The sequence below is a fragment of the Centroberyx affinis genome, unplaced genomic scaffold (assembly GCF_046629955.1).
Source record: "Centroberyx affinis isolate AG114_WGS23_722 - 3 ecotype Tasmania unplaced genomic scaffold, CSIRO-AGI_Caff_v1 ptg001288l_1, whole genome shotgun sequence".
NCBI lineage: Eukaryota > Metazoa > Chordata > Actinopteri > Beryciformes > Berycidae > Centroberyx > Centroberyx affinis.
The window spans coordinates 241,561-268,632 of record NW_027279794.1 but is presented as its reverse complement, the minus strand read 5'-3'; the positions used below and the strand labels follow the sequence as shown (position 1 = coordinate 268,632).

Here is a 27,072-nt window from a genome sequence, read left to right as displayed (position 1 = left end):
TTTATTCATATCGTCAGGCACCCTGTGCCCTCAGATCTCTTCATATAAAACAGGAAGCATTTTATTCCATTTGTTGTACAGGATGTCCAGCATTTCCTTATTGTAGAATCTCTTGTTAGATTTTTTTCATCTTATGACTATATCCAAAACTGTATCAAAAAGCAAAATTATAAAACATCTGCATGTGAAAATAGACTTGCTGAGGTTATACAATACAAAAATACAAATATCTTCACCAAACACAATCGACTATTTTAACTGGATATAACAGCACCTTCGAAATAAAATTCTGTGGTTTGTTTATTGCCTCATGGATGTCTAAGATGGATACTGCTCATAGTATTTGAATCAAATAGTAAGCCATAGTGCAGATGTTTTTTTTTACCAAATAGCATTGGACCAAGGGAACATACTGTATATAGAGAATGTCTGAAATAAGACATGATCTTCATCCTTTTTGCCATTCTCTGTGTGAGAAGCACAAAATACTCCTATGTCTTCACCTGTTCTTCTTCTCCCCTCTCCTCCTTTAACCTTTTCCCTTAATGATCTTTCCAACAGGCCATGATACATGGGAAGCATTTTAAGGCAATGTAGATGGGCAATTTTGCCTTTAGCAGTGGATGGGGATTTGACAAATGGAACAACATCAATATGGATAACAGACTATAAAGGACAATGCTATCAAGACAAACACTGCTCACAACAGTTTTGGCAAAATTGCCAAACTACATTGTCTCTAAATGTTGCATTTGTCAAAATGTCATGGCCTTCCTAAACACTTCCAACATTGTCTCCTCCCTTTTCCCTCTTGCTCCTTCTCACTCCTCCCCTGTGTGATAACCACAGATCATTTTGTCATGGCTCCTCACTTTACTCTTCAGTGTGATAACTACAAACTATGTCCCCTCTTCCTCTCCTCTCTTCTTCCTCTCACTCCTTGCATGTGACAACCACCAATGTCTCCTCCTCTCCTCTCCTATTCCTCCCCTCACCTCTACCTCGCCTCCTCCTCACCTCTCTGTGTGATAACCACAGATCACCCCTACGTCTTCCGCATGTGAGCAGTTGTGCTTCCCGACCGCCGACCTCTTGCACTGCAGCAGCGACCTCTCCCCACCCTCGCACTCCACATCGTCCAGCAGGATCCTGACGCTACTGTCTGCCTCTCCCAGCGCGGCCCGCTTCATCACAGCAAGCGCCTCCGTGAAGCCGAGCTGCCGACACACCACCGTAGCTGCCTTGCTGGTGAAGAGGTCATCGCACACCGTCCCCCACTCCCCGCGGATGAAGATCTCCACTCTGCCTCTGCCTGATAAACCGTCGGCGCTCACCAGCCGCACCGTACCGGCCCGTATCCTCCTCCCCCACCCTCTTCTCTTGTACCCGTCACTTCTAGCTCTCCCTCTGGGACTCTTATGGACTTGGTTGCCCTCCCCAGTGTTGTCCAGCTTCTCCCCAAGCCGCAGCTTCTCCTCCTGCACTTTGGGAAGTGTGGTGTTGATCAGGGGTCTCTGAGGCCTGGAGGATGTGGAGGGTTTTGGGGTCCAGTATGGTGGCCGGGCGGTGGACGTCATCACAGTCGCCTGGGGTCGCCTCAGAGAGGTTGTGACTCCCAGGGTGGATGGCGGGGGAGGTGTGGTTAAAGGTCGGGAGGTGGTACTAGGGAGGTACTGAGGGGGTCTGCGATGACGCGGGGTGGGGTTCGGACGGGGGAGGGGATGGCCCTCTCGTCTCCTAGTCGAAGGTGTGATGATGATGGTGGGGGTTTGAGCAGTCCTAGAGGAGGCTGCAGTCATGACGGTTGAGCGATAACCTGAGGGAGAAACAGAATCACCCTCTTTACTTAAACATTTGTAGTGTAACAACGTAACTAAAGTGCCTCAGAAAGACAAAACTGTTTCAAGTCCAGTTTTGTAATTTTATTTTACTTTTTTACTTGAACTAAAAGTTGCATTCACGTGCTGAGTAAGTTTCATGAAAGCCATTCAATACAAGGTTTTCATCTGAGGACAGACAAAGAAAGGACATAGACACAGACACACAAAGATGAATGTCCAAACTGAGGCTTTTTTGAGATGCAAATAGATTTATTTAAAATAAATAATGCCACTGTACCCGATTTAAATAAGGAAGTAGTGCAAATTATTAATACACAAACAAGCACCTTTTCTCCTGTTATGACTCTTGTACCAGCCAAAGTATAACACATTAGCAGGAGTTGAAATTAGGAAAAAATGCTATTTCAGCTATAGCTAATTCCTCTGTACCTGAGTTCGATAACTCATTAGTGCAAATAACTGATCACCACTCTCTACACCTGTACAGGCAAAATTGGTCCTTTGCTACCAGTCAATAGTCAAAACTTATCCAGAAGTTGAGACATTGAACACTATTGTAATTGATATTAATTATTAACAGTCAAAACTTGATCAAAGTGGTGAATACTACTTTAATGTGTCAGTCCCTCCAGGATTTGGCAGTTGTTTTTTGATTATTGCAATCAAAACTATATGTATTTGCAGTGATGGTTTTTTTTTTAATTGCATGGCAATATTTTGTATTTAAATTTGCAGACGAAGTGCAAGGACTGATGAAAAAAGCAAGTAAAAGGACAAAGTTGCAGCAATTTGCTTGCAAGCATGTTGATCAGACTTTGTTTTGTTACAATTGTGATTTTTTTGTAAAGATTAAAAGGATTTCATATGATAAAGGTGTGGTGATTTCATCAAAATCGCAAGCTATTTTACGGAGCAGGAAAGGGAATTGCAAAGAATCTTGCATTGAATATAAGCCTGGAGAGTCAGAAAATGTTATTTAACTATTAGAATGTTAAAATGTAGAGCAAAAGTAGAGCACAGAAGAAGAGAGGACCTGGTCTGATGCTGGTGGCTTGTCCCAGGGCCGAGGTGGATCCTGGTCTACTGGTGGGTTTAATGGAAGGCCTAACAGTGGGCCTAAAGGTAGGGCTAACAGGCGCACCAGCCAGCCTGTGGGTGGGGCTGGTGGCAGCAGGAGTTGTTGCCATGGTCACCGGGACAGTTGTTGGAGAGGTTGTTGCTTTTATTGTTGTGGCTGCTTTTGTTGTTGTTGGTGGTGGTATTGTTTTTCTTGTTGTTGTTTTTCTGGTTGTTGTGGTTGTTGGTGTTGGTGGTGGTGGTGGTGTTGTTTTTCTGGTTGTTGTTGGTGGTGGTGTTGTTGTTTTTCTGGTTGTTGTTGGTGTTGGTGTTTGTGTTGTTGTTGGTGGTGGTGGTGGTATTGTTTTTCTGGTTGTTGTTGTTGTTGTTGTTGCTGTTGTTGTTGGTGGTGGTGGTGGTATTGTTTTTCTTGTTGTTGTTGTTGTTGTTGGTGGTGGTATTGTTTTTCTTGTTGTTTTTCTGGTTGTTGTTTTTCTTGTTGTGGTTGTTGTCGTTTTTCTTGTAGTTGTTGTGGGAACAGCAGTGGTAGTCGGTTTCTTGTTGATCACAAACTCTGCAAAGAGGAGGGGAAGCAATAAAGGTAATTAGCACATGAGATACAATCTAAATGTAAGATACAAACATTGTGTGACAAAAACAACATAACTTAAAAATTCACACTATATGACCATGTAATCAACTACACATTGTTTGTATAGACTGCTTTAAACATTGACAAGAAGGTGAGAAGAACGGATATTAAAATGACTGGCTGATCCGTCTGTCAGCACTGAAATACTAATAGCAGAGAGAGAGAAACATAAAAAGACAGAAACATTGTTTTCAGATATGCCTTACCTTCTTTGGGGTAGAAGTGAATCAGCTTGCCCTTCACCTTAACTGGTGAAGGCTTAATGCTGCACTTGCCTGGTGGTGCTCGCCTGTGTAGTTGAGGAGAGAAATTCAACACACCATTAGTTCACAGTGGTAAGCAAAATAGATTCTTAGCAGAAAGATCATCTTTGTAGCTAATAGTTGGCCATCAACTCTGTTTTTTTCCCCATAGAGTGTCTGGATTCCCCAAAATCTTATAGGGACAGTTGAGGTTTTGGGGATGCCTAACTGGATTATTTATTAATTTTGAGTCTATTTAAAACCTTTGCCTGAATGTTTTGGTTTATTTAGGACCCAGAGACCTGTAAAATGCACTTTGTACCATGTTGACAGCCCAGACACAGGTGGAGTTTCAACTTGCTGAGTGATTTAAGTCAGCTGGTCCCAGGTGGCACTCAGGAATGGCAACTAACAGTCATGGTGGTCAATGTCCACCATCCATCTGGACCTTGGGATCTTCATAACACACTCTATTCTCTGTTGACAGCCCAGTCATGGTGGGAGTTTACTTAGTGACCAAATTTCAGCACAAGAAGTGATTGAGTGACATTCAAGTCTGGGCCCTTGACAACACCAGCAAACATTTTCCTTTTAAAACCAGTGCTGAAAAAAACTATCATTAATGTTGCTGATCTGATGTGTTGTATCAATTTCCTACCTGGAAGGGTCCACTATCTTATAGATGACTCCCGCTCTGGCTCTTGCACTGGGGGCACCTGTGGCTAGGAAATACAACTCACCTAGAAGGAGAGATAGAAGAAGGGAGAGAGAGAACGAGGGAGATAGAGATAGGGGAGAGAAAGTACAAATAGAGTGGTTGGTTGAGAAGGGAAGAGGGAGGGAAAGAAGACAGAAAGAGCAAGGGTAAGCAAGGGGGTGGAGAGGGAGAAAAGGAGAGAGGGAGAAAGGAAGAGAAAGAGATAGAAGGAATGTGATACAGTTAAAATGGGGGTGTGGGTGTTTGAGGAAGTTAGACTTGGCCTGAACTTTTAAACTTTAATCTCCTTCGCTTTGAGAGAGAGAGAGAGAGAGAGAGAGAAAGAGAGAGGGAGAGAGAGAGAGAGAGAGAGAAAGAGAGAGAGAGAGAGAGTGGAGATTATTCAAGACCAGCGGCATATGTGCAACACTCCCACTAGTTAATCAAGGCAGCCTGCTCTGTTTAAATCCATTTAATTCAAACCAGCTTTGAAGTCAATAATTCTTTACTGATCATACAGTAGAACATCTGAACCCCTCAGACATGGAGGTTGTTTAGAAAAATTAAATATTTGAAACACTGAAATGCATTGACCAACACTCATTCAAAATATGTAATGCGTGAGCTGACACACTCTGAAATGCTCTTAAGTATTTTAATGTATCAGTATCAGTAATTTCATGTCTCAACAAGCAAATTCCAAAACTTCTGCACAAGCAAAATAATATCATTTTTTTCATTACCAATACGGAGCTCGGAATAAATTTGGCAACATTAACCCAAAGGCATCCACCCAAATTCATTAAAGGTCCATCGCCTTTACAATAAAGTCATTTTATATTGGGAAACAATCCACTCAAAATCCACTTTTTTTTGCAGAATCACACACATATCCTCAAGCCATAACACCTTAATGCCTAATCCTAACCCTGAACTTTACATTACCCTCATTTAACCATACATTTAGCTTTCCCACACCTCTTTCATTTTTCTGGCAATCATGCTATATTTGTTTATATAAGTTTTAATCTGTCTATCATATGTTTGGCACTGGTTCTTTGCACCTTATGTTAGGCTGTCTTTCTTTGTACCCTGTGTTAATATGTACTGTGACACTCCATACAGTAAGTTGTAAATACTTATTGTACTTGGCAATACATGGCAAATAACATTATTCTGATCTGCTCTCTCACACACACACACACACACACACACACAATCAGTTAGTACCTGCCTCATCCTCAGCGAAAGAGATGATGTATCTATAGTAACTGTTGATGAGCTTGGGGAATCTGCAGGTCTGGTCTTTTCCCATGCAGATCTCATTGTACTCCCATTTACCTGTTGCGGCATTCTCCTTCAATGACATCAAACGCCTAAACGCACACACACACACACACACACACACACACACACACACACACACACACACACACACACATACACACACACACACACACATACACACACATACATATGCACACAAGCACAGATGAATGCATGTGTACCCATACAAATATACACATACACTCACACACACATACATTTAAGGAATAAATGACAGTGTACTTCTTAATTGACTTATTAGAGCGATTGTTTTGAGCATCTGAAAAAGTGCATACATGTGCAAGTGTTGTGTATTTTAGCAAGATGTTGTAGGAGCACACACCCACTCATGAAATCCCCAAAGATGTAGAGTCCGTTGAGGTTGGGCATCTGGCAGCCTCTATAGATGTATCCTCCGGTCACCGACTTGCCCAGCTTGTGGGGGTAGGCATAGATAGGCAAGATGTCGTCTAGATAGGCATGAGCACAGGTCAACAGATCAGTTTCTATTTTTCATCACTAGAACTGCCAACAGGACATTGTTACAGTTACATATAGGTGCTTTACGGCACTGCTGCCAAGAATATATAGGATATACAGTACATACTTAAAGGAGGCAGTGGTAATTTTTGGAAAAGTCTCACAAATGACCATGTAATTAAATTCATTAAATTCATTAAAAATACAGAGGTTTTCACAGCCCATTAACAGTTCACACATTGTAACCACTTATTTGTTTTCAAAGTGAAAGTCAAAACATCCACTGATTTTACCAGCCATCTGCAGCCATTTTGCAAAGGCCACTCTGTCCCTTTGTGTAAATAGTGGATTCAGTTGATGTTGGGACTCCAAAGTGAGTGAAAGCAACCCAGAAACCCAGACTCACCTAGAGAGGAGTTATGACAGAGTTTGCGATCGTAGCAGCTGAAGCCTTCTTTGGCCCTCCATCCATAGTTCCCTCCTTTAAAGGTGTATTGGTATGGTTAGTGCAACTTCTCAGCAACACAAAGCCCATGTACTCAAATTATCAACTGCAGTAAAGAGTTTTCAAACAGCTCATTATTGCTGTTGAATATGAAAGCCTTAACTGAAGATTTTAACTTGTGAAGCAGTTTTATTTCTGTGCTGAAAGTACCATGATGCAGTGGAATTGAAACATGAGAAATTTTGAATGCTTGTGTGCTTTCTAAATTGAAAATGATCATTTCAATTTGGCAGAGCAGTTTCACTTTTAAGCACACGTACCTTTGTAGATATTCACCCATGAGCAGTCACCAGCATTGACAACTGCACATCATCACAATATGTCATCACATCATGATTGCTACACTCCTCCAATCACTTTTGTTTTGAAAACCTTGTCTAAAAATCATACTGTTTTCACATCAAAATGGTAGTCCCATATTATTTGATTGTGTCAAGGGTCGTACCTCTTAAAGAAATAGTTCACCACACAATGAAATTCTGTCACTATCTACTCACTCCATATCTGTTGAAACTCAATTGAAGCTGGCTCCTGAAATCTTATGGTAGTATTAATTCTAATAAGTGAAATCTCTTTCCAAAGTGAAATGCTTCTTCAAACCTGTGTCATCATACTGTACCTTTAACAATGAGGTCCACCTCCTCGTATTTGTTCTGTCCCACGTCACCACAAAACATCCTGCCTCGCCCCCGGCCCGTAGCAGAGTCTCCACGGTCTATGGAGCAACGCCACATGTTACGCACTCCGTAAGCATAGATCTCTGCAAAGAAAGAAAGAAAGAAAGAAAGAAAGAAAGAAAGGTTTAGATGTTATTGACGTAATAGGCATAGATTTCCTGAATGACAATAACTGGATATAGACACAAAAGGCCTATATTTCTGGAGACAGGGCTGATCAACATTTTAGATGTGATGCTATCTGGGTGTTGTGTTTCCAGGTGTAAAATGCTTTGAGTTGTGAAACATCAATGAACATGTGATTTTGCCCCAAGGCATGTTATTCCATTTAAAAATGACAATGCCCAGGAGGACATTCACTTTGAATTTCTGATTTATTTTCCCTTAATAAAGTGACACACTGTTCCCACTGCTTTGTCACAAATCATAGAAACGCTTTAAGAAAGCTAACATAAGGACTGAATCAGTATTCACAATTGTGGCATGTAGCTGTTGGTGTATGAAGCTCTTATCAGTGTGTTATACACTGGAGTTCATCTCAAGTGTTACTTGATACAATTACATTACATCCTGATTATTTGGTAAATGTAGGATGTTTTAGCTTTTTTTGGTGTGTACCAACCTGGCAGTGCTTCCTTCTCCCCCAGGAATGGGTTATCTGAGGGAATGCTGTAGGGGGCGCCATCATCGTTGTTGTCAACATCAATACGCAGCACCTTGCCAAGGAGGGTTGACCTGCACATGTACAGTAAACACAGACAGAAGGTAGATGAGTGAGTGAGAAAGACTGTCAGAGGCAGTGAGACAGAGTGGTGAGTGAGTGAGCAAATGAGTGTGTTACTGTTAGGCATGACATAGACTACCATGTAAGTGGACTTGACTTGAATCTTTTAATCCTTTTCCTTTTAATCCTAATTTCCTTTTAATCTCTCTCTTCAGTGTCCCCTCACTTTTTCACCCCAATCCCATTCACCCCGTTCTCCACTTCTCTTCCTCAGCTTCTTTTCATCTCCTCCTCAGTTTCTCCTTTTTCCTATCTTACCCTCCTTCCCCCCCTCTCCTTGCATCCCACTTTGCTCTTTCTCCGCTCTTTCCCTCAATTCTTCCTCTCCCCTCAGTTTTCTCACATTCTCTCCCTCACATCTGTTCAACTCCCTTCTCCCTATCTTCCCTTCTATCTCTCTCCCTACATACCCCTCTCTCTCTCTCTCTCTCTCTCTCTCTCTCTCTCTCTCTCTCTCTCTCTCTCTCTCTCTCTCTCTCTCTCTCTCTCTCTCTCTCTCTTTCCCCTCCACATACCAGTGTGTGGCGGCCCGCAGTGTGTAGTGTCAATATTAGACTTGGCAGGGTGTAGTCTCCCTCATCCCCAGCACGGCTAATACAGCATGTCAACAAAACCTCTCATCTCTTCTCCCCTCAGAAACAGCAAAGCTAAAGCTAAACTATAAACTTCTAGTGAAAATTGCCTGCAACATCAGATGAACTAAGCAGTGTTTCTTTAACTATGGGTCATGAACCTGCTTCTGAGGAGTTTCTTCCTTAGTTTTTCAGTATATTCCCCAGGCAAGGTTCTGGGCTGAAAAAGTTTAAAGACCTTTGAGCCAAACAATAACACTGATGGTAAAAGATGTGGCCAAACTACTTGTAGTTCATTTGGCTTGAGTAATCAGACACACTGGTTTGAAACTGGCCTCACTTACCACTAACTGGCTACAGTTACTGAAAGGGTCAGCCTGCTTTATTTGTAGCTGTACCTCTTTCTATCTGTGTGTCTGGTGCTATATTTATATCAATGGTTTCATGGCCTACTACTAGACTAGAAATTTATTTTAGCAAAAAGCTTGTAGATTAGGATTTAGATGTTGTAGATTAGCATTTAGACCCATATAAAGCTTAATCCATATGCGTGACACCTGTCCTATGTGTTCTGATCAGACAAGAACTGTCATAACTACATTTGGGTTTGGTGTGAAAATAGCATAGCGCATATTTCCCTAAGGTGCTCTTTTACTTACTGTACAGTACTACTACTACTGCTACAACTAAACAATACTATTACTAATACTACAATGTCACCTGCTACTTATTACTACTTAGAAATGCACACATATATATAAATACTATAATGATTCTGCAGCAGATCCATCTCCTGCAGTACGAATGCAAGACAGATGCAGACTGGAGGCACTTCTATAATGGCTACTTCACTTCATTTTCAAAGTAGCATTATTGAATTTAGTCACAGTTTTGACTGGCTTAGTCTTGGTTACAGTGCCAGTCTGTTTTTCATGCCAGGCTGAACAACATAGAAACCTTTTGGTGCCAAGACTGACACTCTGCAGCCTCTACTGCATCATGCCAAAGTGCAGTGGCATTTTGGCCAGTCCAGGCCGAACCCAACAGCAGACAACTAACTATGGCAGTAAATCCAGAACATTAGCATGACCTTTAATGTTATTTGTGACCAAATGCTATAACCTTAGTCTCATTTAACTTCACAGGAGACCTGATTTGCATTTCTTTATTCAACAATTAATGATTCATACAAAATAAGTTTTTCTTCCCCTGGCACTTGCAACATTATAGGAAAAAAGTTTCTACTTTACACCTATAGCTAGACTTGTTATGACTACTTTTGAGGCAATCTGCAGTGCCAATGCTAACAGCGATTACAGTAGCAGCTCTGTCTCAGAGAAGTGGCTACACTGATGGAGCTTGGTCACAATGGACCCGACTGCAAGAATTCAGATGGGACCCTCTCCCTATATTGGATTGTGGGTAATGTTGATTCTGAAGGGGTCAGTCAGTCATGTGGGCCCCTCAGTGTGGCTGTACTGCCGGTATCTCAGCCCCTGAAGGTCCACATTGCTCTGTGCTGCTGAGAGTTTGTCATGCTGGACAGGCTGTCTGAATGCCTGAGCTAAACTCACAGATAAAACGTTTGTTATGAATACTTGTAAATTATTTTAATACAGATTACCACTGCCAAAAAGAACACAATCAGTCTTTTCTTTAGTAACTAGGACAGATAGAGTCAACACAAAAGATGTATGAATTACACACCAGAAAAAAGCAACATATCCCAGTAATATTATAATGCATGACAGAAGGAGAAGGTTTAGGTTTATCCACCTTTTTTTCTTAACATTAACATTAACATTATATACTTTATTATACCCATGGGGAACTAACTTTTTCTATTGTATATCATAGTCATATCAGATTTTGTCCTAATATTTGTCAGCTCCCCATGCACGTTGTACTGTTGTGTGGTGGTACATATACTGTAAATGACTAGTAATATTTGTATTTCCCCTTTCTCCTGCGACTGTAATTCAAATTAAAACCATCAGCCATTGTGGGTCGATCAAATATGACAGCCAATCAGAATGGAGAATGACAGTTAGATAGTCAGATAGCTGATAAAGTAGCTCACCCAAGAAAGAGTTTTATCCTTAGAGACATGGAAAAGAGGGTTGCCCTTTATTACAGTGAGAAATGCACACACAATGCATATGTAGTCAACCACACACATGCACTCACACATAGTGTTTTCATGTAAACATAAATGTGCACACACACACACAATAGTAAATAATGGATACATGGATGCACATTAGTGCAAATGAACATGCAAGCTTGCAAACAAATAGATGTACACTATAAACACACGCACTGCCTTAAGATACAGCTATATGTATTGAATGTATGTTTTTGTACAGTAGTTACTCATACTGTAATATAAAGGTCATGAGGGTTGGGAGGTGAGTAATAATGTTTACCAACACAGTAAAAGGGAAATAATGCCCTGAAGTCCCTTTAATAAAAGGTTCATAAAGTGCTTGCACACCGCCCTCGGCATAAACATATCATGCCATCTATGCTTGGCTTTGAAATGATGTCACAGCTCCCATTAGCAGCCATTTTACCTCCCACCAAATACTAATTTTGTTTCAGTCCTTTGTTTTATTGCAAAACAGCAAGAGTGAAAACAACTAATCATCTCTGCCCAGTCAATCCAGGTGTAAATTGGTATGATATTTGACACCCACCGATGACAAAACACATCCATAAATGCTGCTCTACGCACGAGAATACGATGAGTCATTGCAGATGTGAATTGGTCAATGAATTGGATTTGACATCCACCCATCATCCTCCATCTTCAAGTACCTAAAATAGTTAGTCTATAAATGGAAACCTCTGTCTTTTAATCACTGGACAGTGCATTCTGCCCCCGGCATAATGATGTGATGGCACGCTATACTTTCTGCCCTGTTAATGCACATATACACTCTCTTCAGAAAGTGAATTTTTCTGCATTTTGTGCTGTTGCAGCCTGAATATAAAATGGATTCAACTGAGATTTGTTTTTGTAAAATACTCCATAATAACAACCTGAAATCACGTTTTAACTGCAAATGTATTGAAAATAAAATATAGAACCTCACTTAAATAAGTATTGAACTCCCTGAGTCAATACTTGTAATAATAGTGCAGACAAATATTTAGCAACAATTACAGCTTTGAGTCTTCTTGGATACATCTGTATCAGCTTGGCACATCTGGATTCGGGAATTTTCTCCCTGGTCAAGCCTGGCCAAGTTGGATGGGGAGCGTCTGAACAAATATCTTTAAGTCATTCCACACATTTAAGCCTGGTCATTGGCTGAGCCACTCAAGGACTTTCACATTCTTGTTCAGAAGCCATTCCAGTGTTGATTTGGTTGTATGCTTAGGATCATTGTCCTGTTGCAACATAAATTGTGGTGCCACTCTAAGGTCTTTGGCCCTCTAAAACAAGTTCTCCTCAAGAATTTGCATGTATTTGGCTCAATGTATTGTTCCCTATGCTTCAGACCTGGGTAAAATTGTATTTGCAAATACTTTTTTTGTTTTGCAGTGTTCATTTTGTCCTCCTTAAAGTCCAAATGGGTGGAGTTTGTCATGTACTGATATTTAGCACAGATTACACAGATTAGTCCAGTCAGTGAATGTTGTCTGAAAGCTACCAAAATACAGTTCTGTGAATGATAAAAACACAATTGAACTAAAAGGCAAACCCACCCACTTGGTACTTCACCATGACTAAAAAAAACAAACTTTGAGAAGTATTTCAAATAATAATACTACAGTCTCCCAGTCCCTGTCACTGTCCCTGTCACTGTCCCTGTCACCACAACAGCATGATGCTGCCACCACCATGTCACAGGAGGAATGGTATTAGATGGGTAATGAGCTGTGCCTGGTTTCTGCCAGAGGTGGTGCATTACAGCTGAGGAGTTCAGTTTTCATTTCATCAGGCTACAAAATCTTTTGCCTCCTGCTGTCAGAGTCTTATACGTGCCAGACAGAACAGTAGGAGGGATGAGTGGGATCCCAGCCAGGATATCTTATATCCTAGGGCTGTGTGAAGTTTCATAGTGTGGGATAACTGGTATTTAAAAAGCCATCAGTCATAGTTGACACTGTTATTTCTCAGGAATCTCCCCAATTTTTTCAGTTTATGTTCTCTATGATTTTAATCATCTTCAACAAACATTAATTAGCTGGAATATGTTCTTCTTTTTCACAACTCATCCTTGGCACATATGCCATCATCTGGCCCTAACTAGACCGGTCCTAACTAGACTCTGGTATTCTGTGAAACATTTTTATTTAGCCAACAACTGCGTCAAATGAGGAGGAGGTTGGTTGGTTCATTTTCAGTAATCAGAAGTATATGTTTATCTCATTTGGGTAAGTCATTTCCCCTGACACGTGGAATAAACAACTACTGCCGCTTCTTTTATGCCTTTGTTTATGTGTTTATTTGTTTGTTTGTACGTGACACTTTTTGCGATGAGAATTACGGCATGCACTGTTTAGGTGGCACAGAGCCCCAAGAGCCCTGCATAAGGGAAATACAGTGTGCACTCGTACATCGGGTAGTACGGTAGCAGTCATAAGCACGGACACGGTCCTTTAATTACACTCACTTGTTCTGAGAATTGCCAAACTTTCCAAAGGGATCCCCGGCGCGGCCACCATCACCAATGAAGATGTATAGATAACCATCATGGCCAAAGAGAAGCTGTCCTCCGTTATGATTGGATGCTGGCTCAACCACCTCCAGGATGGTTCTAAACCGAGAGAGATATGGGGATAGAGGTGGATGAATATACACACTGCACACACACATATGCACTACACACACACAGATGTATGACACATGATACATGAAAACACACTGAGACATAGGAATACACTGCAAACACACTTGAGTATACACACACAGAAACATACAGTTAACACACATGCATGCAAAGCAAGCACATGTGAGCATGGAGATACATAGTGTCCCTCTCTCTGTCTGTCTCCACTCCTGTGTCTCTCTCTGAACTCCCCCTCACCTCTCAGAGGAGTGGTCTAGCTGGTTATCATCATGGGTTGACAGTGTGAACTCGCTGATGCGTATCCTCTCCTCCTTCTTGACAGATACAGAGTAGTAGACGTAGGCTTTTCTGACCTTGGTAAACCTATGTACAGGAAGAAAGCTGGTTACTGATGTAAATGTCTAAGCCATATTTCACACTGGCACACAGTTCATGTGGATGGCACAGTGGATTGCCAGAGCCAGGTCATCTAATAGTTGAAGTGTAGCTGTCAATCCCAACAGTTACAACAGTACCAAATACAGAGTGCCCTGAGCAAGGCCATCTACAACCATGTAATGCATACCAATATGCTGCAAAAATGGGTATTGAAAACTAGCATAGTTTGAAGCTACAGTAAATAGTGGCATTTTCTTGCAGAATATACAGTTTTTTATTGAAACGTTGTAGTTAGTGCATAGCCAGCCTAGTTAACCCAAATAAGTATCATTAAGTTACTTAATAGTAAATAATACTATGAACTAGCAACTATTAGCTAAATTATTGTGATACTAAGCAACAGGCTGTTGCTTGCAAAATGAGTGAGTGCATCTGTCCCCTGTATGAAACCATACATATACATTTAAGTTAATAATGATGAATGAATTATTCTGAGCCCTGTGGAAAAGGTCTCTCTTCTTAACCCTAATAAGATAAGAAGTATGATTGTTAAAGAAGTATGAACCTTGGATGTAGGGCCATGCAGAGAAACCCCCTCTCGTCCCCAGCCCACGGCGAGGTGAGGACGGCCTCGGTGAGGTTGAGGAAGGGACGGTCCACCCTGGAGCCGTTGGCCAGGTAAACCCACACAAAGCCCAGCTGCTCCGCCACAAAGAACCGGTGCGTTCCGTCGTCTGCGTGGATCATGGCCACAGGGTTACGGAGCCCGTTGGCCACCTCCTGCAGGCACAGCTCCAGACAGCCTTCAGTATCCTCACGCACCAAGCCTAGGTTAGCATTTAGCTCTGGGGAGGGAAGAGGGGATGCACAGGGAGAGGAGAGAGGAGTTGGCGTTGATGCCCATGCGCCAGATCCAGATATTCACCCAAGCATTCTTATTCTGTGTATTCTATTTTATGTTCTTTCGGTTGAACATACATCGAATTTGCCCTGTGTATGAAATGTGCTATATAAATAAAGTTTCCCTTGCCTTGCCTTTCCTTCTGTTTTGATTTGATTTCTGATTTCTGTTATCTGTGTTTGCCCACTCAGCACCTGTTGCAAACCTGGCCATCCTGGAAGGGGTATCCCTCTCTGTGAGGCCCATCCCAAGATTTCTTCCACTTCTTTTCCAAATTATGTTTTCATGGGAGTTTTGCTTTGTTCTCACTGAGGGTCTAATGTTGGGAGGCTATCGTTTTCATTTATCGTCTCTAATTGTGGCTCTTGTGAAGCCCTTTGAGACTGTAACTGTGATTAAGGGCTATACAAATAAACTTGACTTGTACGTGTTTGTGTGTGTGTGTGTGTGTGTGTGTGTGTGTGTGTGCTGGTGAACACATATATCTGCCCAAGCATGTATACACCCTACCTGCATTTGTCAGTACATTAGGATAGCAGTACTGGTTGTCCTTCAGCTCCAGAAAGTCACAGAACCTTCGGCGATCCTCTTCTAACCCAGAGGTCAGGTTGAGAAATTGGGCAAATTTGCCAGGTTCTATCCTCCCCAAGTCCTCCACGAGCAGGCTCAGAGTGTACCGACACTGGTTCCAGAAGTCGGAGCAGTAGTCACCGCACAGGCCGGGCAGCACCCGCATAGGTGTGTTGGCATCCTCAGCATCGTACAGGTGGGCAGCGTATGGAGAACACTCCTGATGGGGGAAAGGAGCATTTGATTTGACACCTGGAGTATTGGAAATCCTATTGAGATCAATGTTCTATTTCACCAGGAAGGCAAATACAGAATAGATGTTAAACTTGGACAATACCTAAATATATTTTGTTAAATCTTTATAACTCTAGATAGATGTTTCTGCTCCGTTCTTTGTAGATCCTCATCTGGGTTGGAGGAAAACTAGGTATTTTAAGACTAGAATTACAGAGATACTGTGCTTGTCTGGCTATTGCATTTTAAGAGACTTTTACTGCATTACCTTTCAAAGCAGTAACGTTCTTTTTATTCCACTATGTTTATGGCAGAATTAAAGTAAAGGATGTGTGTAGTCATTCCACCACAGTTCCTAGCCACCTCACCATGGCTGGTCAGGCCCAGGCTATATCCAGCCCATGTGTTTGAGTGCAGCTTGGTATAAATGGATCTCAGGAAGGTCCAGTCAGTTATTAAGTCACAACCACACTGTCCACACCCAGCATGGTGAGCTGCCAGCATGGGGAGGCACGACACCCAAACCATCATGAGGTTGACTGGTTCTCGTTTAGTCACTTAGTGCCAGATCAGCCTAACCAGTCATCACCAGGGAGCAGAGCCAGCAGCAGATATTGCATAAAATCACGATATCAGCTGAGAAGTCTAGTATGAGCCTCTTGCTAGATGCAATTAACCAAGTGAATTAATTTTGTAAAATGCTGACTGGTGTTGGTGGAGCGCAGCACCCTTTGGTGCTAAGTTGTCATAATAACTCCCAGCCTTTAGGAATTATGTCATGACGAGTCAGTGTCTGCAGCCCAGTGAGAGCAATCGTGATGGGAAATGTCTGGCTTTAGTTCATTGCAGGCTAGAACATCATATATTTCATTCAAGTCTTGCATTTCTGAAAAGGTAGTTTGTTGAAATGGTCACACACTTTTCCAAAGGCCCTTTTTGGCACATTTAGCCAAAGCAGAAACTTGGGTATGTTGGCTTTCATTTCACAAGGACAGATAAAAACACAATATATAGCAAGGAACTCTCTGTTGAATTATATCACAGTCTCAAGCTTAGGTAGTTTTCACTATTTGTCCTTAGACAAGTTGGAAATGTTGTCGGTACAGAAGGTTTTAACGAGGAACCCACTGCTACAGCTTTAAACACTATTGATGTTATACTGAATTTTGGAAATTATTGCCAAATTGTTGCTGTGACGTTCAGTTTGCTTCAGCCAACGCTATGTAGAGGCTTAACTACATTATCCATCTTAACTGGTCAACTGTTTTGATCATAAAACGCTGTCACTAATTTTATGTTCATGTAATTTCACAATGTAGAGTATGATAACAGTCTTGGTCATTTTGGCCTAGTTAGTCAGCCCTGTGAGAGAGAGAAAATCAACAACATAATGTCCTTTTAATATGATAAATTGTAAACATAACAAGGAAGTCTGAGGTCCGAGGAGAGAGGAAGATCTGGAGAGACCGAACAAGAAGGGAGGAATTCAGACTCAGAGACCAGTTTGGAGAGCGAGGCAGAGACAGAGCAGGAAGGGAGCAGGAAACTGAGACTGATAAAGACTTTGGGAATGAAGCAGAACGAGACCTAGAGGTAGAGAGTGAGGCACAGAGAGAGACAGAGGAGCAATGTGCTCCCACCAGCACTGGACCACCAGGTTCATCAGTTTATACAGATGGCAGGAGATAAGAGCATGTAGTCAGTTCAACAGATTTTTGTACCTCAAATCAATTGAAAATTGTATTAAGATAAAGAGGACATTTTCTATTTATGATGCCTTCATGGTCAGTCATAAACAAAATGTCTAGAGAATGAGTATTCTTATTGTTTATTGTTGTAAAATGCTTTTAACTATTCATAGTCTTTTGCAACGTAGCGTGAATTTGCTTAAACTAGCATTTATTTTTTTTCAAACCATGCATATATACAACTGTTAAGCTTAAAATAATTGCTACTCCCAAAATAACAGCTAGCCCCAGACTGGCTCCCTGATTTAAGAGCCGCCACTGCTTCTACATGGCCTCCATAACCAAACTGCCAACCTGCATTTTCTCAAAAGGACTGTAATGCTCCTCTCACTGCTGATACCAAATTTCTCTTTTGTATTTTCTTAGTTGAAGTAAAAGTTGACCTAATCATCTGCATACTAAGTTTAATGACGCTGACACCCATGAAATCATTCAAAATACATTATGTCATTCCAAAATTGCATGGGCATCAAATGTGACAGATAAGAACTTCTTTCTTAATTCCTGATAATTTAACTTTTTGGAGATGCAGTTTTCACCTGACACCAGCAAAAATATAGCTAGTAATCTGTTCAGAAGATCAGAACTCAAAAACTGGGTGAATGCTACTCATACAGCATGAGGTGAGGTGCTTTCATGTTGTCATGGTATTAAAGATGACCAACAAAGTTTTCAGCCACTATTGGCGTTAGTGAGCAAAGGGGGTCCCTAAACAACAACAAACCATGGTTTTCAAGCACCCGTACAAGGACATAGGAGCATGCCACAAACACAGAGGTGACACAATATTGTGTGTAGGCCTACTACATTCAAATTTGTTTTTCCTCTCTGCTCAGTCAGTAACCATGTCGGCAGAAGAAAGAAACACAACTGAATTCAGAGAAATGGTATTACAATACTGGAGAAGCTTTTGATCGGTGGAGAAAAGTGAAGTTAGAGAAAACATTTCATACCGATGCGGACATAGCAGTCATCTTACTTGACTGGTAAGGTAGCTTGCTAGCTAGTCTAGCTATGTTACTTGTGTTACAATTGTGTTACAATCTTGTGTTACAATCCTATGTTGAGCTGGAAAGTAAATGATGTGCTGGTATGGTCACCTGCAGCAGGCAGGAGCTTCCTCTCTGAGCCGCCGCACTGACATCCGGATGTAAACACTGTAGCCTTGTAAACATTAAAAAATTAAGACTTTCCGAACGTCTTTGAAGGAAATACATTCATTCATCATAGTCATGGGGTCTAACAACATGCTCTATGTCTGTACAAGTTAAATTATGAATGTAAACAAATCCACGTTGTTTACATGGAAAACTCTGTTGTTCATCTTTGAACAGTGACTGAGAAGCTTTGAGTGCGTGTGCATGTGTGTGTGTGTGTGTGTGTGTGTGTGTGTGTGTGTGGTGGGGGGGGTACTGTAATTTGTTGTAGTGCGTAAATGACTCCGTGAGTTACATAATCTAACTACAAACATGATGTCAAACACTCACACTCACAAGCACACACACACACATACACAGGCAACACCAAGAATGACACACATAAAATGACACACATGCACACAAAAAACAAACACACAAGAATCTGAACATCAATTGCACACGTATTTATATATAGCCTACACTTACACAGGCACAGTGACAGACACAAAGAGTGCCTGCTTGTACCAGGTTTTACTGCATATAAATCATTCCCTCCCTTATTTGTCTGTGTGTCAAACTAGAAGAGACCCATTAACTGACAGATTGTTTATTACCGACATAAAAAAGGCAAAGGCTCTATCTCAAACCCAAGGAAGCTTCCTATTTAGGTAGCATTTCTTGGTAGCAAGTCAGAATTTTCAACTTGTGTCTCATTCAGGAAGGACACATAGGAATCTTTTAAGGTACCTTGTCTTGACTGATTTTGAAGGAAGCACAGTGGTTCCTTAGGTGGAGTAGGAAATCCCACAACACCTTGCAACATCAGCGAAGATGAAGAAGAACAAAACTTCACACAAACATCCACTAAATTAATGGCGGGCGGAAGTTCCAGCTTTGAAAAGAAGTTTTCCATTCCAATTTCTGGAAAGTCACTGAAATTTAATTTTACCGATTGGAAGGAGCGTCCTGGTGTAGCTTAGCTAGCTAGCGATAGGTACTGCCACGACTGCAGTAGATCGGTAGAGCATTTATGTTTTTAGCTTTTTTGATTTGTCCTTAAGTAACTTTGTCTTCATTGAGCTGAAAATTAGGTTCTGCCTCAATGGACGCCGAGATTAACTAAAGATAAAAATAAAAAAAAAATCAAATAAATAAATAGATAAGTGAATAAATAAATAAATATTAGAAGAGCCCCGCTAACTGTAACAGAGATTCTCTGTTAAAGGACATGAAAGCACATCGCTGGGCAGAGATCAGAGCGTGCCTGGGAAACAGCTTTAGCTCTACAGGGCAAAACAAAAGCTGTGTTCAGTCTGAGCTGGAAGGAACGGGACATGATAGCAGCTTTTTGGAACAGACTGTGATGTGGAGCGGATGGAAGCTTGACTGACTCAAGGACTTCCTCAATTTTGAATTTCTACTCTGCAATAGGATACTGTAGTTTGCAGGAGTTAGGCAGATGTTTTGAAGGAAAATGTATACTTTTATGGTGATATTCTAACTTTTTTCACAATTCACCATTTTTGCTATGCTAGCGTAACCGTATAGCATGATGCTGTTCCTGTGATAAATATGTAAAATACTATTATTAAATTTGAAAATACATCATATCTGGCAAATCATCTTTGCTTGCAGAAAGAAACAAAGTATCTCAGAGGCTTTGTTTTGGGGGGAAATGAGAGACATGTAATAGATAAAGCTACAGAGTATCTTCAGCCTGACAACACTGGTCTAGAGCCTGGTTTCAGGTTCTCCTGTTTGACACTTGGAAATTGGAAGACCAGTCATTGGTCTGAGACTCATTTCGACTCCTACTATCATTGGGCAGGATAAATGCATGTAACTGCTGACAGCTGTTCTCTAACAATGCAGCCACTTCAAACCACTATAATTTTGTGTTTACACTAAACGCTTCAGAATAGACTGGGATTCAGCTTTGTGCAGGAAAGAAAAAAACTTTTTTGGTCTATCTGGCTACCGTCTGTCTGGTGTTCCGTCTCTCTGTCTCTCTCCCTCATCTTTGTCATTGTCATTGTTAAGTTTATATGGTCTGAGAAATACCTTTTAATGAGCCTGGTTCTTTACTACTAATTGGAACTGTATGGTTATGGACCCTGATCAGAAGAAAAGACTTGGCTGACACTATAAACCTTTCTATCCACAACAGAGGCTTTTAAACTTAAAATAGGATTAAAATTTCAGTCAATCTAGTCTCACCCTGGCCCAATAGAAATATAGCTCGTAACAAATCTTGGTTCCTGAACCAGTTTAAGCAACACTGGTCTAGACTCTGATTTGTTACACTATTGGTCAAGTGCCGAATTTGTTGTCAGTAGTAGTTTTATTAAGCCTAGCTGCTAGAACAAGAGAAAAATTTGCCTTTGTCCACTGCTGGAAAAGCCGTAAACCTAGCGCAATTAGATGCTTAGATTATCAAGATGTTGATACTGTAATTTATTTGTATTTACTTGCATCTTGAATCTGAGCGTGGACAGTGTAAAACACAGAAAGAAATCTTCACAACGCTCCACAGCTGAGACTCACTAAGTTGATTTTGAGGACAAAACTGAGCCTTTGCATGACTTTCTTTACAAGTTGTTCATATCCTTAAGGCAGGAGGCATTTTTTTGACCGTTTTTGACCAACTGGTTTTTGCCACTGTCAAGATTTCCTGCTTTCGGACTCAAGGCGTAAGTTAATATACCGTATTTCCTCTAATATTGGCCTGGGCCTTTATTTACCTCAACTGCAAAGGGGACCAGGCCTTTATTGGAAGCAGGCTTATATTAGAGACAGGCCTTTATTTCTAATTCCCTCTGTTTGATAAGTATATTTGCTCATATTTTAGTATGAAGCCTCCTTGTTTTCTGATCTGCTTCTGTTGGGGTTCGTTAGGTAGCCGTTTTTTTGTTACTGCAATGCATTACGATAATTACGGTAATCGACGGCGGGATGCTCCAGAGACTTCCGCCAGGAGTTTACCGGTGTCCACCGTTGTTTTTAGCTGCAACCAGCAGCTCTATAGCTCGCTCTGTCGGTCGGTCGGTCGGTCGGTTGGTTGGTCCACAAAAATTTCCCCACCCTTTGGCGGCCTATAGCCGCAGAGTACGTGGTCGCAGCTATGGCGAATTCACACTTGTTTCCTTTGTTTTTTTCCCCGGCTTGTATTTGGAGCTGGCCTTTATTTGTTCGTGTCGACCACGGCCCCGGCCATTATCGGAGACCCGGCTTTTAATTGACTACCGGCCACTATTAGAGGAAATACGGTAAATCAATGATAGCAACATCCTGATGCCATGTAGGTGACCATAAACATGTGGATTAGAGTTAGAGCCATGCTGCACTGATCAGTCCACATGGTTGTGCTTTGTTATACTAAAGAGAGAGAAGAAAGTGATGGCAACCAGATGGCTGCTAAATGTGTTAACCTGGATCTGGACTGGCATCCCTGAAACACACGTGGTGGGAATCAAAAAGATACATGCGCGCGCACACACACACACACACACACACACACACAGAGAGAGCTTCATCATCAGTTTTATTTGGAGATACTGTAATCAGGGAGCAATTTGTTGTGTCTAAACTTCACACGGAAATGATATGATGAGAAGATTATATTTATGTATTTTCCTGTAAACTCTACATTTAACAAGGGGGATGCACTGAATTATTTGTGTTTACAAGGATCACACAACATAATCTCTCACAATACAGTTGGCAATGCAACAGTCAGCAGCAAAGTTCTAAGATACTCTAGGGCATTGGTTCATACTCTGGGGTTTGGAAACCTCCAGTGGGTTGTGCAAGTTGATTTTGGAAGGTCTTGAAAAGATTTACAGACTTTATAAAAAAAAAAAAAAAGAGCAGTGGTGTCTGATATACCATGTTTCAGTTAAAGTTTTTGATCTTTAATTATAGCGCCGTCATTAAGCCAATCAATACAACTTGTTTAAACGCTTGAACAGAGATGCAAAGCTGCAAAGATGCATCATCCCTGCAAGTCAGACCAGTGGTGTCTGAGATATGGATATTGAGATATTGATATTGAGATATGACGGACGGACACGGCCCGATCCATTCCCTACCCCTGACTTCTTAAAGAGGAGTTGGACAGCAAAATGCGACTGTGTATGTCAGGGAGAAAGAGAGACAGAAAGAGGGAGATAAAGAGGGAAAAGGAAAGAGAAGGGAGAGAGATGCCACAACGTTGTCCAAACTGCCACATTGCAGAGGGATGGGCAGCAAAATGAGAAACAGGGAGAAGGAAAGTGCTGCATGGCCTCCCTCTCTCCTGCTCTGCTTCATGCTGCCAGTTGCTGCTGATAGCTGAAAACTTCATGTCTCAATGAGGAAAACTGTTTTTAAATGGCTTTCAAGGGGCATTGGAACCTTGGAACTGAGTCCATGACGGAAAATGTAATCTTATGATTCACTTAGAAGCACAAAAATCAGAATTACATGGCAGTGTAGGGTTACATAATTGGTTTCAGATAGAGAGACCTGGTGTGAGCAAATATTTTGCTGGTTACAAAGTTATTTATTGATTCTACGCTCACAGTAGTCCATCATGGGATGCAGTCAGAGGGTCAGAAAAGCAGAGCAATAACTTCAGTCGTACCACAGCGTATTCTGTTACAACTGCACTCAGCAATTAAACTTTTCAACTCTTGAACTCAGAAGCATCTCATATCTCCCCTCTCTATCTATCTATCTATCTATCTATCTATCTTTATCTGCTTCTCTGCCTTTGTTTTTCTGTCTCTTTCATTCTCTGCCTCGTTTCGTCTCTCTGTCTCTGCCTCTATGTCTTTATCTCTGTTTCTCTGCTTCTGTGTCTCTCTTTCTCGCTCTTTTTCTTTTCCTCTTTTCTCTTTATCTGTCTCCAGCAGGAACATGATATATCCTGTCTCCTGGCCAGAGGAGGAAATAGATGTTTGTTTGGTCAGTTAACCCAAGGGGACGATGACAATCTCTCTCCTGTCTCACTGACAGACACTAACACACTGACACACATGCACCCAAATGCCCCACATACACACACACACATACACGCATACACACACACACACACACACACACACACACACACACACACACATTCATCCCTTTCTCATTGATATCAGTGCCAGGGAGCTCCAGCGGTGCAGCTGCACCGCTACAGAGGCCCTCAGTGTGGTGGGTTTACCCAGGATAAGTGCCCTGGCAGTGGGGTAACCTGACCACCTCTAGGGCCTCCTCCACCTCAAACCATCCACCCAGCAGCTGACAACCGCAGTGGGGCTTCAGTGGCTGCAAATACAAGTAGGAATGTTGTTGAAAAAGATTAAAAATCATAACAAAAGGTTTTGTAACAAAGCAATGTTGGATATTCTGCACAATAAATAAAAATCCATCATATTTTACATAAACATTTCTAAAGGCACAGCATGCCCGTTTATATGATTTAAGTTAACAGCTGAATGGTTTTCTTGCTCTTCTTGTTATTTAAAATGGTTGGGTCATGAAGTCAAGCGAGATGGGTTGAGGGCCTCTACATGAGAACAGCAGCATTTGTGAGTCTGGATCTGTGGGTGAGAGAGGATGTTTTCATGCGGGCTCCCAGCTGAAACTGTTGTGGTATTACGGTTAAGGCCATTAAATGACTGTGCTGCAAAAATAACAAGTGATTTAATCTTAAAATCAGATGTATTAAGCTAATTTTAAGCTTTTCTAAGTCACATTATCTCACTGCAATGTCAAGTAATCTTACTAGTTTCAATATGACTTGAATATGACTAATACTAAAATTGCAACTGTTTTTCTGTGTTTTATCATTATAGTTTTTTTAGCACTTTGCATCTATTTTTCATCATTGTACAAATAAACTGAACTGAACTTCACTGAACTGAATTAAGCTACACTTAACTAAACTAAATATAAACTACAGTAAGGTGAACTGAACTGAACTGAACTATGGCCCAATTCAAGAAATAATCATAAAATAAGGCTTTTAAAGATAGTTTCACTATTACATTATGGGTTTGAAAGACATTAAATTTCTGCCAGTGTAGTAACATATTTACAGTGTATTTAAATTAACTTGTTAAGTCTAAATACCTGTATAATATATATATCTTTTCAGTGTCCTGCACTCTGCCGTGTCTCAGTGAGTGAGTCTCACAGTTGGAAGCCATGCGCACGCTGCAGCGCTGTCATCCGACCCAAGATGCAGCCTGCGCTGCTTGGAAAGAACTACTGTAAGCTGTAATTACCACAATGATAGAAACCTATATTTTAGGGGTGAGAGGATTTGTCACTGTCTTAACATAGTGTATGATGTAAAAAACTTCAAACTGTCTGGAAGATTTGCAGTTTGTTTTTCCTCTTTGTCCGTGTTGTTATCGAGGATGGGCATGCTGTTCACTTGCCAGCCCCTTGGCCTGTTTATTTCACTCTGGGCTTCTGTAAAATTATGCTCACTTGCCAGAATTTGAATGGGGGTTTAATGAGGATGGTCTGGAGAAGGCAGTGTCCAGAATCCTAAAATCCTTTCATGCTTGATGTATCACTGTAATACATTCTAGTGTTACTACACTTAGTGAATCAACACATGGCACTCATTGTGTGTTTTCTTTCTGATGTCTTGAACATAACAAAACTGTAGCTGCTACTACTACTGTTTCTACTAAAACTACTACTAGCCGACTAAAGTGCTTCCATCTTTGTCATGTATTTCAAGGTCTGGTGACTAGCTAGTTCATGCCTGTCTCATCTGAGAGAGGACACTAAAGATTTTTTTTCAGCAAATCTGGAAGTGAGTCCGCAACCCGTTTTGTTTGACATTTTCAAGTAAATAATTTGGAGTGTTGTGAGATTTTGTTGTCTCACAAATGTGCCTCAGTGTCAAAAACTCTTTCAAACTTTTGGCCGCAAGGATTCCTTCTGGATTTGGTCCTAATGGTGCGATCACACCTATAGTTTATTTTGTTTGTTCCAAACCAAAGTGGAAAAGTTTACTTTGCTGCACTGCATTTTTTCTATTCGGTTCATTTAGGTTCACACAGCCCAATTACAAGCGAACCCAGGCTTGTAAACATAAGTCACATGGACTCACAAGTAATTTGTTTACTGGACAGTTTTGGTAACCTGTCATCCTGTAGAATTTGCGGCAGGGGGAGTCAAAGAAAATCCGATTCCAGTCCCTGTAACTTGAAGTAAGAATGATGGACTTGTCCGTGCTCTTCGTCATAATTTACCTTCTCTGAAGTTCATTCCAATCAAGAACACATGAAGATGTAGCTGAATACAAACATCAAACGTCAACACTGCGGTTTGCTCTCAGTTCATTTTTTTAAGCCAGGCTTTCCAAGCATGTGTAACTGCTGTGTAACAGATGGCAACCTCTGTCTCTTTATACCGCATGTTTTGGGTTTCCTGTTAGTTAGTTCATATTACTTTGCCGCTCCTAACGAACCGCAACACAGTTCACATGGAAGAGGACCGAGCCAGGTGTCTTGGTGCGGTTATTTGGTGCGTGTGAGTTCAAATGGCATCATTCTCACCAAACAAACCAAACTAAAGGAGTAAACGCTCTGGAGTTCGAATAAACCGCGCTAAAGATGCTTGGTGTGAACATGCCCTGTGACATGTTAAAGGATGTCTTGGTGTAATAGTATAGTATACTACTGGATAACTATGGGACACTAAACATTGCCCTGTCAGACAAAATTAAACTGTCCTCTATATAAGGGACAGGCAAGGTCTGGCACTATACATGGTGGAAAAGATGCACCTCTTTATTTAATGAAGAAAAATCTCAATTTAGGTGGTTCCCACAATAAACTATATGAGGTGAGTCTTATATTTCCTTACATTAGGATGTGACAGGTGTATATGACCAGTGAAATGGTAATTGATTCTTATATATTAGCCATTTTGCTTTATAATTTTGCTATCTAGGAAAGTCATACAATCAAATGTGATTGACAACAAGTGGTATCCCTATAGCATATGGATACTCTGTGATAGTATACTTAAACTATGAACACACACACACACACAAACACACACCACATACAGGTGACAGGTGTCAAGCAGATGACAGCTTGGCCATATGATCAAATGAGATGAATTCACACAAGTAGTATCTTTGAAATAATTACATGTTATGATTCTCTTACCTGGCACAGAATGCTGCGTACGAACTTGCCACAGGTGACGTATCCCGAATAGTCAAAGTTGTCCATTATGGTGTAAAACCTGTTTGAAATCTCCTCATCCTTTTCCCGATCGCAGCATCCAAACTTGCTGTACTCCTTGCAGAAGACCAGTGGGTGACGAGGCTCGAACGGAGGCTTGTAGTCCAAGCACTGGGGGTGACAGCTCCCCCGCCAGGTGTGGAGGAGCAACAGCAGGAGGAGCAGAGGGAGGTGGGAGAGGGAGGTGGTCTCCGGGATGAGCCGGGGAGAGCGGCCGGTCCTTAGGGTCAT

At 41.3% G+C, this 27,072-nt stretch overlaps 1 protein-coding gene across 1 annotated transcript; it reads right to left on the bottom strand.

The window, feature by feature from the left end:
• Positions 1–27,072, bottom strand: LOC139649026 (HHIP-like protein 2). Its single transcript, XM_071525315.1, has 14 exons — positions 26,764–27,072; positions 15,421–15,700; positions 14,575–14,854; positions 13,869–13,994; positions 13,455–13,598; positions 8,099–8,211; positions 7,419–7,559; positions 6,701–6,775; positions 6,158–6,284; positions 5,719–5,864; positions 4,450–4,531; positions 3,756–3,838; positions 2,875–3,471; positions 1–1,816 (listed from the first exon to the last, which is right to left on the bottom strand). Exons 1-14 carry the CDS (start codon positions 27,070–27,072, stop codon positions 1,014–1,016), a joined length of 3,306 nt encoding a protein of 1,101 aa, XP_071381416.1. The 3' UTR covers positions 1–1,013.